This window comes from Lampetra fluviatilis, chromosome 16 (genome assembly GCF_964198595.1).
Source record: "Lampetra fluviatilis chromosome 16, kcLamFluv1.1, whole genome shotgun sequence".
NCBI lineage: Eukaryota > Metazoa > Chordata > Hyperoartia > Petromyzontiformes > Petromyzontidae > Lampetra > Lampetra fluviatilis.
In genome coordinates this window covers 10,889,066-10,902,755 of record NC_136290.1, presented here as the reverse complement: position 1 = coordinate 10,902,755, position 13,690 = coordinate 10,889,066, and the positions used below count along the sequence as shown (strand labels likewise).

Here is a 13,690-nt window from a genome sequence, read left to right as displayed (position 1 = left end):
CCTTAAGTAGTTTCAGAGCGACGGGCTCTGGCAAATGTTTACGGCCGCGTATCGTATCAACGCATGGCTTAATTTGTAGTGAAATATTTTCCAGGGCCCACTAAGCCCCCCCCCTATCTCCCCCCACCCCCCAACCCATCCCCCCTCTCCCCCCACTGGTATGGTAGGGAAATATTTTCTGGAGCTCAGGCCTGGAATAGCAAATTTTTGTAATTACGTCTTGAATTTATCTTATTGTTAAGTAGATTTTCTGATCAAAACGAGCATTTGTCTTCATTTACAAGCCTGGGACGGTGGTGAACCTTCCACATTCCTGCGTCAAGGGGCAAATGTATTCATAGGACAACCAATGTTGACTTGCCCACAAAGTGGTGCTTAGTTTTTATTAACCCCAGAGGGATGATGATGTTCCTAAATTAATCCCCAACCGTAAATTTTACTTGAAACCCTTCTGAACGCGATCCGCTTGCTCTACCGCTGAGCCATCTGACTTGTTGTATATACATGAGGCATATTATAAAGAATGCATTTATTGATTTATCAATATAAAAATTATCGTTTTCCTTACCTGTGCGCAAATATGTGCATGTCATATAGTACATTTTATATTGAGTGAACAAACCCACACGGACGAGACACACAACAACAAAAAACGAGAAACGTTACAAAGGAAATTATATAAAATTGTGCAAGAAATAAATTATTATTTTTTTTATAAATAACCCACTATTGAACTAAATCACAACCATGATTCACAACAAGTCCCCAAATCTCTGCGGGGCTGAATTGTTACAGAGTTGTCGTGCGTACATGACATGCTATACTGCACAAATATTACTCTTAGGTTCTTTCGGTTTGCTTTACACAAGGCCACATTATTGATTTACGCAAACCTGCAGCATTCAAATGCACAGTGCTTACTAATCTCAACAAAGTGTGCATTAGTCATGAATCACGTGACCGTTGTGCAACGGTCGTGGGCACACACTCTGTGAGAATGTCTTCAAACAATGAGTGACAAACAGTTACTCACCAGTGACTCACGGTCTACCCGTACCCGTACCAGGCCGCACCAGGGTCGCAAACGGGTACCCGTACCCGTACCCGGCCGGGTACGGGTAGCCGGGTATCGGGTAGGGTACGGGTATCGGGTACCCGGTTGCGACCTCTGGTTCACCTTTGGAGTCGGTTGGCTGCATCCTCAAGCTGGCCTTCACAATGGCATGGCCAAGCAGCTGATGCTTGGCTGCAAGGTCATTGTAATGTTGACCGCTGTTCAGGGCCCTGCACTGCTCGCTCTTGTTTTTCTTCGCTTGCTTAAATAGTTTTTTTCAATGCAGTCCACTGTCATTTTTATTTTACTTTTCAATCTCTTCCGTGTCGTTAGTGCCTCCCTCGACACTTGTACCTGACCATATTCCATCACAATAGTTTTATGCTTTTTAAACCGTTGTCTACTTATCATTGTTTTCCAATAACCTTGGTTATGGTGGAGCTTTATGCCAAAATTGGTGGGCGATGTCAAGGAGAATATTATTCCTAACGAGGCTGGAAGCTGGGGTAAATATTCGCACTGAGGTTTGTCAAAAATGTCCTAAATGTTTAATGTTTAATAAACACTGCATACCCAGGTGAGAACAGCGGAGTGCTTTAGGCATATTCATAAAAAATAGCATTGTACTATACCACACACACAAAAGCATTTGATAATTTATTTATTCCTGACATTGTAGATATGGCTTTGCAATACATTGTACACGTACATCTCGGTTGCATAAATCCACCGCTGAATAAGGGCATCTCCCAGCACTTTTGCCGACTAAATTTTAACGTCCTTTAATTTTTTTGTTGCCTCCGAACAATTAACACCCATCCAAGGGGTGTCAGCGCTCCTCCCGAGAGCACTCTGCCTGATGGGCGCTCGTTCACTCATCGAAACAGCCGCGGCGAATGCACCTTTTCTCACCCCGACTGGCCGCGATGCTCACGTTGACGGACGCCGTCCGTGACGGACAGGACGGCCGGTAGCGCAAGCGAGCGCCGGCCAGAAGCGACGGACGGGCTGGCGGGAGGGCAGGCGGGCGGGCGGTCGCGCGCCTGCAATGACAGCCGCGTCGTTCCGCGGGCCTCGACGGTGACGTGCGGGCTCCGTTTTCTCTGCCCGCGTGCCAGGGAATACATCGTGAGCGATTACATGGGGCTGAAGAATGAAAACTTCATGAGAGGAGCCGCCCTGGGAACGTGGATGGGAGACTCCGTGACGGCTTGGATGGTGAGTGCTGCTTCCCAACGGACAAGTTGATCCGCTCCACAGGTGGATCTTCTCCGACGTGCTTTCAAGGTCGTGCCAAATGTCGCTCGGCGCGATGTCCGACGTTTCGCTCCGCGCGCTGCTGAGGGCTGCTTGCCGCCATGTGCGTAGAAGCTCCCCGGTTCTTTTCTATTCTGTTGCTGAAGATGCTCCGAGCACATGGAGAGGAAAGTCAGACGCTACTCATCGTCGGTGCATGCCACTGCGTAGGTCTTCACGGTTGTGAACCTACGTCGTAGCATTTCCGTAGGTGGTTTCCTTTCCTTATTCGGATCCCAACACGAGATCCCGCTGAGTTGCAATAATCCCTATAGCCAGCGGGACCTGGGTGAGCATACATGTGAATTAGTGTTGAAGTATCGATATTACTGGTAGGAACCTCCTGGCTACACCAGCCCACAGGGGATTATTGTGTGCGTCCGTCCGTCTTGCATCCAAAAATGGGAGGGGTGGGGCTGGGTGGGGCTGGGTGGAGAGGGGAGGGTGGGGAGGGGCTGGGTGGGGAAGGTGGGGAGGGGCTGCGTGGGGAGGGGAGGGTGGGGCTGGGTGGGGGTGGGAGGGGAGGGGCTGGTCACCCCGTGGTGCCCTTATAAAACTCAACGTTTAACCTACTCACGCCGGCTTGTGCCCGCCCTTACAGTTGGCCATATTTGTGGAATACACCACGCCGCTGTTGACCCTGGCCATTGACCGAGCAACCCAACGTTCCTACCAGCTCCCTCCGCAGGAATGTGTTGATATGTGCACACAAATAATTGCAGTGCAACTCACTTATTCACAACGCCGACAGACGAGAAAAACATCGGCAGGAGCATGTCAACCCCGTTTTGAAAGCCCAAAAAAAATGGATCATGTCTTCTCAAGTTCTTAAACGTACCCTCCGTTTTTCTGTACCAGAGTGCACGTTACGTATAGAACTCTATCTTCATGCAACTTCACAAGAAAAAAAATAACAACATCAACAACAATTCCCTGTTTATTCGGCTTCAGTCTTTGCCACAGGTGAAGTGGAGGAGTGTTGTAGTCAAGGTTATGTGATTGTTAAGTTACTCACCCCCACCCCCACGCCCCAGTTTGTTTTACTGTCCTTACGATAGCCGCTTAATCGCTGTACCAGGACTGACATGGCTCTCAGGAATGGTCTCTGGCTACAATAACTCACCCAGGATTGCTTTTGGGGTAAAAAAAAAAAAAATCAGAGGCCAAGGTCGGAGTGCTTTGTCGTCAGCGCGCCATCGCTACGAATTCTCACCTGAAGCATCTCGTCAACCGATTCGCCAGTTTTCACGGATGGCGATGTCTCACCCTGGGATCGTTCTTCGTGTCAGAAGGTCAAAGCTCGCGATGAATGTGTCTAAGAGAGGCCAGTCACAGAGATTCTGAGAACATTATTGTCTCGAGTGCCATGTGACCAAATCACCCACCATAAATGCGGCCTATCTTTTCGGGTTTTAAAATCTAAGCGTAATTGAGCCCAGTTTAGTACTTGGAAAGGAGATCATGATGGCTTGCCAGGGGTTGTAGGCGTGAGGCTGTGAGGTGGCCTTGAGATGGCCGTGTTGAGTGCCACCTCCTCGTACGTGTGGGTTTTATCCAGGCACCGTAGTTTTCTCCCACGGTGGCGAGATGTTAACTACCTCGCCTAGTAAACAGGAGGTCGTGGGTTCGATCCTGACCCCGACGCCTGTATATTTGGAATTTGCATGTTCTCCATGTGGTCCCGTGGATTTTTCTCTGGGTTCTCCGGTTTTTCCCTCAACATTTAGAAACATGTTTCGAGTATTTGGCTGCTATACATTTCCACGTGATAAGCCACTTGGTTGAGCTATCATTTGTAGCCAGGTTGCTTCTGAAAAAGAGGACGAAGTAGCTCAGTGGGCTTTACCTGGTAAAATAAAATAAAATTTAGTTTTCGTTTTAAATACTCAATAATTTAATTGGCCAGGCATCTGAAAACATAACCATTCTGAAATAGTGGCTTGAGACTTAATGGGGCTTTCCTCGATCAATAATTGGCACGATCGTGATTTTAAATGCGTTCGTGATGTATTACCGTAGCCTAACCAATGTTGTGTTGTTTGAAAATACCCTATCAGAGTCAGGAAAGGGTTGTCATTGCAATCATCGTGCAGATGGGCCAAAACAGATCTTAAGACTTTTTTTTAACATTCGTACACATACTGTGAAGAGGGTTCTGCCTCACAAATCACAATTCAAACAAAAGGGGCCACATTTGTTTCGTCAGCAGCTTTTGTTGAAGTTGGCAAAACTCTGGCCCGATATTAAACTTGCCTGAGTCTCACCAAGCAAGATGTGGGCCAATTAAGACAATTTGGCTGGGCTACCTGCAAACTTATTTTCTTGATTATGTTGGTGCCATCAATGTCCAAGTGATGGGCCACTTTGTTGAGCTATCATTTGTGGCCAGGTCATGTCTGAAAAATAAGTTGATACCTTTAGTGGGCTTTGCTTGGTAGGATGGGGATGGTTTATTTTTATTTGTATGTGTTCAGGTTGATTTGTTTACCTTGTAGTTTTCACTACCATCGTATTTCTGTACTGTTTGGTGTTGCAACATTTTTACCCGCCCCTACTGGACATCTGTGAAAAAGAGCTTCATAGCTCATCGGATTCCTCCAGTATAATATTCTTATTCTGATCTGACACCATGGAGTCTAACAGTTTAGTTCAGAAACATTCTATAAAACCCACAAAGATGGCACTTCATAATTTTTGTTTCATTTATTTGTTTCATTTAGTTATTCCTTCGTTATTTATCGTGGAAGTTATTTCGGCCGTGACAAGCTCAGGGTTTTAATTTAAATTTTTTACCTACGTGCCTTTACCGAAAAAACCTAAGAATATGAATCCTTGCAGTCACGAAAGCTTTAAATCTAGAATTTACCGGAGCTACTGCGGCCTGAAAATGAATACAAATGTGTGCTTGTAAAGTCATCCCGCGTGTGCGTGTGTGTCGCGGCTAGCTCACTGCGCTATGAATCTGGCAGCCAGAGTTCGATTCACGCTCACGTCCAATACCAGTGACGATTATCTGAACCGGTGCTGGGCCTCCCCTACGTTGACTCAGCCTCAAGTGAGTGCCTGGTGTAATGGTTGAACATGTCCACGAGGGAGACAAAGGCGGCCAGGCTTGGTGCCAACCGGCCACCACTTTGTGTGCTGTTCCAGCCTTAATTAGGTGCTCACTAAACAGCACTTGACTCAACAGTCTGTTAAGGCCATATGGGGGATCTTTGTCCTTGATGCTTTACCGCTCACATGGTTTCCTGGACCTGCCCTTGGGCCTTCCCCCACAGGTCACCGATATGATGCTTCAGGACACTAAGTACCCTGCCTGGGCAAAGTCGCTCCGCTGCTTTTGGAGGAGAGGGAACAACAGAATCGTCGTGTTCTGGTGAGACGACCATCATTTATTCATGCATTCATTCAACGCAACGCTGCCGTGGTGCGGCGGTTCGTGCACCGGACTTGCGACCCAGAGGTCGACGGTTGCGAATTGCCGGCAGGGGGTCGAAGCAATGGGGCGAGTGTTTCATGTCCCCCGCCCCTGTCCGCCCAGGAATATAAATGGGTCAATCGGCAGGTTATGTGTGGTGGGGTAAAGTGTGGAAGAGTCGGTTAAGATCCCCTTTGTGAGGGGCTGTCCAGGGAGAGCTCACTCGTGGAGGCATTTCTGCCAGCACTGGCATGAGCAGGTAATTGCAAGGGCTGCACCTTTATAATCTCCCTCCATCACTAATTCACGCCGCATTAAGTGTGTGCGAAATGTACCGCGCCCTTTTTAATCCCACGACCGGATGAGGAGACCTCCCTGCCCCGTGCAGTAGATGTGATGGCAGGTGGACTTCTCCACGAATATGCCTGGTGCCTGATGAAGCTCGTTGTAATTACTGGCGAAACGTCGAACTCACATCGTAAATGTTGTGGCTTTGCTCTCCAACACACCGGTGTGCTGCACTGGTAAGGAATTGGCACGTTCTGTTTACGTGACAAACCTCACTAATTGGCTGTGTCGGGTGGTGGCCCGGTTTAAAGACACATTTATATATTTACGCGATCTAACCCAAAAGAAACGTGTATTATGGATGATATTGGTCGCAAAATCCTACTACATGTTAAACTGGGTTTCTTTTTGTGCCACTGCTGTTGCTCTACGCCCCCGTGTGTGCCGTTCCCGTTCCGTTGTAATGAGCACCGATGCCGACTTTATTGAGGGTGATATTTGCCGCGCGAAATAAAGATTGAGAGCGGCTTATTTTTGGCGATCTGGTCATGATTGCAAACTGCAAACGTTGCCTTCCAACGCATCACCCTGAATGTGCCGAATCGTGTCGCATCACGGAAGCGAAGCAGAGTTTGGAGACTGGTTGGTGCTTTGATATGGAGACTTCCTGGGAATACCCTGTCCTGTAAGTTTGCACTGCACAGTGGCCACGAAATGACAGTACAGCAATTGATTCTTGAATCTATCCGTTTGGATCTTTGTCTTTAGGTACCACAGTTAATTCCCACATTCCAATCGCCCATTCACGTAACCGGTCAAACATCCCATTGCAGGGGCTTCATAAAAAAAACTGTTTCGATACTAAATTAACCTCTTCCTGTTTGTCTTGGTGTGTGTCTTTGTGAGTGTCTCTCTCTGCATGTTGTCTGCCTATGTTGTTTCCGTGTCTGTGTTTCATTGATGTGTGTCACGCTCGGTGTGTCTTTGTGTGTGTCTCTCTCTGCATGTGGTTTCTGCCTGTGTTGTTTCCGTGTCTGTGTTTTATCATTCATTCTTACCTGATGATGGTTGCTTGTGTTGCAACCGAAACGTCGTATTCTATTATTATTTGATTTGATTTTCTACGTGACTTTACCGAAATAACCAAACAGTAACTCTACAGGGTAAATAAAGGGCATTTTAAATTCTTGATATGACCATATGTGGATAACATAATAACAAAGAGATAACCGAAACGAGTGTGGATGTAGGGAGAATGACAACCATAGTTTATTGTGTCACTGGGTAATACTCAGGCACGCCTAGTAGGTGTCACATAAGCTATCTAATCTCATACAAAGACTACCAAGGATAGGTATTATCGCCACTCTACTCTGTATTATGTTTTTTTTTCAGCCCTTGTCAATTCCCCACTATATGAAGGCCTCCCCATGCTGTGTCAGTCAAGGGGCTCGTTTGACCGTACTTCACCACGCTGGTCAATAACTGGTTGGTGAAGTTGGGTGGGGAGTCCCAGGACCGTTTCCGATATCACTCGCCACCGATGTGTCCTTAAACTGAACGCAGATCGCTGGATGCCACCCACTGCACCCATATTGTAATTATAATCAAGTAAATTATTACAATTGTAATGGTAATGAATGCCATCGATTCTAATTTATTTTGAACGGTCATATTTTTTTCATTTCAAAAAATGTTTCTTTATGAAAAGGAAAAATGTGTATAGAGACACCCTGTTAAATCATATCAAGGTTCTACGGTGTGTCTTTGTAGATACATATATCAGTGGAAGCCCTTCATTTTGAATAGCAAGTGCCTGATGGAGACACAGGGTGGCAGGGATCGTAAACATCGATAGCAGGCAGCACTGCGCGCCGCTCGTCCGATGCATCTCAGTCGTTTGAAGATCTGGTCATTACATCACACACGTCGATACTTTACATTTCAATCGCACGGAGACACGCGCCTAGAATTCCTCGAGTCGTCTTGCCGGCTTAGAAATCCTGCAACTCCTCTCCGACAGGTTCCGGCATCGGGAATCCCACAGCGATTCTCTTGCCACGAAGCAATAAGCCGGCGGTGATTGAGTTGCGGTGCATTTGTACACTTGGCACAAAAGCGTTGTCGTCATGCGCCGTCTATCGATATGAAAAGATAAAACCCAAGAAGGTTTCTCCGAAATTGCAAAGACGCTTTTGATTTTCAAAAAAGGAGCCGTTCACTGGGATATTTTAGTCAAGAGAGTGTAGCCCACAAAGGAGTGTACAGTAGCCATACGCAGGGATGTCTTTTATCATTACTTATTAAACTCGCATCTCATGTGCAATTTGCTTGTCGCGAGAGCCGGCGCGTTTATATTGCAGGGAGCAAGAATCAGCATTTTGAAATGGAAAGTTTCGACAGTTCGTGGCACGGAGAAGAGAAAAAAAAACGAAAAAAACCCCTCACTACCATTCCACCGTGGCGGTGCAGTGATGCACATTTTGCGATGTTTGTAGTTATTTTGACACGTCCCCTATTTTCATTTTCGAGCCGTACATTCGCTTATAAACGGTGGCCGCGCTGTAATCCGACGGGGCGTTGCAGATGGGGTTTATTGGCCTGGTGAGGCTGCCATAAATACAGGGCTTGCATGTGCTTGCTGCTCGTGGATTAATTGGCAGTTAGTGTAGTGCTACCTAATTTATGCGTAGTATATGTATATGTAGTGGGGACGGTGGAGCAGTAGTTCACGTGCCGCGTGATGGACCCATCAGTGGATTGACAGGGATGCTGTAAATTATTATTTGGTATCATCATTACACATGGTGACAAAGAAGGCCAGATGGATAAGGCACATTGTTTATTTATTTCCAGTCAAAGCTAAAACATCCCACTGTTATTATGTATTCATTTACCAGTTATTTTTATCTGTGTGTGTGTGTAATAGGAAAGATTAAGTGACAACGTGGTTTTTCCATAATACAGTAAAACCTTGGATTGCGAGTAACTTGGTCTGCGAGTGTTTTGCAAGAATAGCAATTTTTTTGAATAAATATTAATTTGATAAACGAGCGAGGTCTTGCAATACGAGTAGTACGCGTATACGCTTTGTCTGCCGAGCGTCACGTGATCACAACTGATATACGAGTGCTTTTGGATTACAAACACGTTTCCGGAACGAATTATGCTCGCAATCCAAGGTTTGACTGTACAGTTTTTTTTGCGTTACATTACGCCACCTGTCGTCTTTAGCCTGATGAAGCTAGTTGTAATTACTGGCGAAACGTCGTACTCAGATTGTGAATGGCTGTGTCGGGTGGTGGCGTGTTTAACGACACATTTATTTATTTACACAATCTAAACCAAAAAAACCTGTATTATGGATGATATTTGTCGCGAAAGCCTCCGTGTTAAACAATGTGGTTTTTGCAATGTGCTCCGAACGTGGTTTTCCATGAGTTCAATTCCCAGCCAACATTAGTGACGAGTGATATCTCAACCAGCCCTGATCACCCCAACCAGCTTTAACCAGTGTAGGGAAGTATGGCTAAACATCCCCTATGACCATCATAGCATGGGGAGGCCTTCATCTAGCAACGGATTGACAAATGGGCAACAGAATAGTTAGCATTTTATATTTAGCATATAAGACACAAAGTCCCATTCGCATAGTCCACGCACAGTATCCCACACGGCTCACAAAGGTGCCGTTCAGCACGGGCAAGTCACAAACGATTCGATCGAGATAGAGCCCATGGCTTTACCCCTGAGATACGCACGCGTAGAATTTCTCAAAGGCATATCCAATAGACACATCCAATATTGGAATATGTACACACAATTGAATATGCTGTTGGATTTATTGCACGGATACATCTCAAGCGCATTTCACGTTGACATATTCTCCATGCTACGTGCCCTCCAGGGAGCCGGGTCTATCTTGTAGCCCACGGGCAAGCCATCTCTGAAGGTAACCTGTGTCCGGCTCTATGTGACCTTGTCCCACATGAAAAGGATTCAGATCTCATTCTTTTATTTCTAGGACAGTTTCATTATTGCCAACTCTTAGAAGCTAAATTACTCTTTAGTCCAGAGGATTTTCGGGCAGATTCGTGCATGGCTTGTAGCGTCAACAAGGCAGCAGATAACAGCATATTTGTGTTTCATATGAGCGGAGAAATTGAATCTTCCCAGAGCTGAAATTGCTTCCAGCTTTGTTTCCATGTTTCACCCTGAGCCGGTGATTTCTAGGAGATAATGTTGTCCATTTCAGCTTTATGACCTGTCAGGTCCGCTTGCGCCTGCTAGGCACTGATCCCAATGGGGGCCTCGGAACGATCGGGGAAAACAGCCCTGAACGGAATGGGGGCGCGGTTCACGGGGGGTCACTGCCGTCCACCCTCCCTCCCTGCCTCCCTATTTTCCGCACGGCACGGCACGGCTGGCAGCACCTTTGGGTTTATATTCTCAGGTTTTTTCGGTAAAGTCACCAGGTAGGTAAAAAATGTAAATTAATAAAAGTTAAATTAAACAAAATAAAAAATCACGACGTTTCGGAAGCAACACAAGCCTCCGTCTTCAGGTGGAACCGTCACAGCCACGACAGCTGTATCAAGTACTTGAAGACGGAGGCTTGTGTTGCTTCCAAAACGTCGTGATTTTTTTTTATTTGCCTACGTGACTTTACCGAAAAAACCTAAGAATATGAATCCTTGCAGTCACGAAAGCTTCAAATCTAGAACTTTTGGGTTTGATAAAAAAAACGTTCGCGCACGGTCAGAAGGCGCGGATGGATGAGGGGTGGGGGGGGGGCGTCGACATCTCTTTCACGAAGTATTGTTTGACCCTTGTGCTTCATGCAAATAGTTCCTTGAATGTAATGCCGGGTCGTGCATGTAAATTGCGGTACGCTTTGAATTTTTTTTTTTTTTAGAACGTAATTGGGTGTTTTATTTTTCGAGAAGAGTTATTATTTAGGCGGATGATAACGTGTGTTTTTTCTCTCTCTCTTTACGACTGAACTGATGTGCAAACATAATTCAATTTGGCGATTGCATATAAAACGCTACTTAATGCGCCAATTGAGCTATGTAAATAATGTCATCACTTTTATTATTAATAGCATATGATGAAAGTCGTTTCCGCGACCAAATCACCAGGAATCTGCCCCGACCTTGTCAGACCTAGGAAGCTAAGCAGGCTTAAGCCTGGATTGTGCTTTGCTTGAGTGACCCAGCATGCACAAGCAGGTTGCCATCGTGCTGTGGTGCCACTTGCTGAGCAGTTGAGGTCAGTGAAGCGAAATTATTTATTATTAAACAACATATGGTGATGCTACAGCTACGTACTGTACTTCCATGCTCCAACGTTGATGCTCCCCACCTACACGAAGCCGCCACTGACCATCGTGGTCGAGGGAGGCCCTCATCCAGCAGTGGAGTGACCAGGAAGTGCCGAGCGAGTTCCGCCGGTTTGAATGCGGTCAACGTTGGACGCCTTTAAAGCGTGACCCCTCACCCGAAGCCGGTGTATTTATAGAAGGCGTTGCAGCAAAAACGCCGTGTAAAGAGAATCGCGTTGGACAGCGTTGCAGTGAATTCTTACAAGGGCTCTGTTTGATGACAACAACTGGCCCTGGCTCGGGTCACCTTTGGCCCTCATGCACAAGCACAAACGTGTTCACTTGTATGTCATCAATTTGCCCATGGGCTGTTGTTAACACACACGCACGGCGCGTACGATGCCACGACGCGTTATACGGTGTACACAGGTGCGTGTCCAGATGTTTATATGGGGGGTTTGGTAAAAAAAGATACACGGCTTCAGATTACTCCGATTGAATATAACAGGAACATTGAAAATAATAGCAGGCTTTGTGTTGTTGTATATATGTATACACACACACACGTAGTCTTACGTTGTCACTGAGATGAAAGGAATGTCTTGATGTTTCGGCCTTCATCACGAAATATGACCGATGTAACTTTTCTGCCTGTTTGTGGTGTGGTTTGGACAGAGGCTAGTTTGAGGGAGATCAAACAGCAGGTGACCTCTGGAATGCAGGTGCATTGTACTCGCCATTACACTACAGCGGGCCGATCCATTTGCAGACGTCCCTGCTAAAACGAGAGCGAAAAAATTGGCAGCTCTCCGGTGCAAGAGAATGGATCCGTCGCTTTCACAATATCCAATCAGTTCTTGAGAAGATGCGTCATTAGAAATGAGTGGGGTATCTACAAATGGATCGCGCCGTAGGGTGAATTTTCCACCGCTTTTGGCTCGCCCTTCTTATCTGCGACGTGGTTCGGATGATAGGAAGAATGTGGCACAGGGAGAACGTGAACCCGGAGAAGAGGGGTGTCCCTGTATTTCCAGCGGGGTTCACAGCGCCGCACCTTTTTAACCACCTTCCAATTGAATTTCCACCGCCTACCGTTATTTAACCCGACGTTTGGGTAATAGCGTGCTGCATGATTCATTTACAAATGCACGGGCTTTAAAACTAAGCTATTTCTTTTATTTTACCAGGTCAGGTCCACTGAGCTATATATATGTTTTTTTTCGGAAGCGACCTGGCCACAAATTGCCACTCAACGAAGCGGCTTACCACTTGGAAATTTAAAGCAGACAAATTCGCTGAACACACGTTGATTCTAAATGTGGAGGGGAAAACCCCGGAGGAACCAGAACAAAATCAACGCGACCACGAGGAGAAATAAACAGGCAAATAAGCTTAATGGGTCATTGTCGCTCTATTTAGTCAATAACACTACCTGAATATAAACAATTCATAATAGGTGGCGTTTTGGGGCAATTGCACTTTTCTTAATGGCACGTGGCATATATGCACATTGCGTATGCACATACCAGCTCATGCCTTAAGAAAGTTTGCATATTGTATATTAGGGGTGGGGCAATGGTTGATTCATTGATTAATGTTGACTCTTAACGTCACTATATATTCATAGAATTGCATTTGTTAGAATCCATATTGTTTAATTGGCATATGCAATGTGTTGAAGCTACCCTTGCAGCCACTAGAGGCAATACCGTTTAAAAAAACAATTTCTTTGGGTTTCCCAGCATCGGCAGCAAGGGAATATTTAGTGGGACACGGGTGCTGAGTGGTCGACACAACGTGCAGGATGGCGGGGAGTAGGCTACTGCACACAACAACGAGCAGAGCTCCGGGAGGCTAAAGTGCAGAAATTTGGCAGTGGGTGGCACAGCTGGTGCATCTCTGCCTGTCATCTCAGGTAGTCAACCCATGGCACCTGGACTCCTGTCAGCGAGCCTTTCGACACTTCATGTGGCCTCAAAGTGCACCTGGCCTGGCACAGGCGTCATGGTGACGTCACCACCGCTTAGTGGCGAATGGCGGGTGTTATTGTTGTTGTTGTTACTGCCACCGACCCAGAGTTTGGTGACCACGGGGAAGACGTGAAGCCCACATTGTGGGAGACTACAAGAAGCGCATCTCACATTGTCAGTTTCCCTCTCTGTTGAGCTGCGAGATTTATCGGAAGGAAGAGAGCGATGGTGCGAGAGGGTTGGGAACACACCGGCGCGGCCGATGCAATGGGAGCGTGTACGTGCGTAGCGGCGGCGGCGGATGAAAACAATGAGATGACTGAGCCTGAGCCAATACAACC

At 46.5% G+C, this 13,690-nt stretch overlaps 1 protein-coding gene across 1 annotated transcript in view; it reads left to right on the top strand.

The window, feature by feature from the left end:
- TMEM117 (transmembrane protein 117) overlaps positions 1-13,690 on the top strand; it is a 56,174-nt gene that overhangs the window by 30,012 nt on the left and 12,472 nt on the right. Inside the window, exons 5-6 of the mRNA XM_078863456.1 lie at positions 2,173-2,272; positions 5,629-5,726. Coding sequence (XP_078719582.1) covers positions 2,173-2,272; positions 5,629-5,726 — 198 coding nt within the window. The remainder of the gene's footprint in view (positions 1-2,172; positions 2,273-5,628; positions 5,727-13,690) is intronic.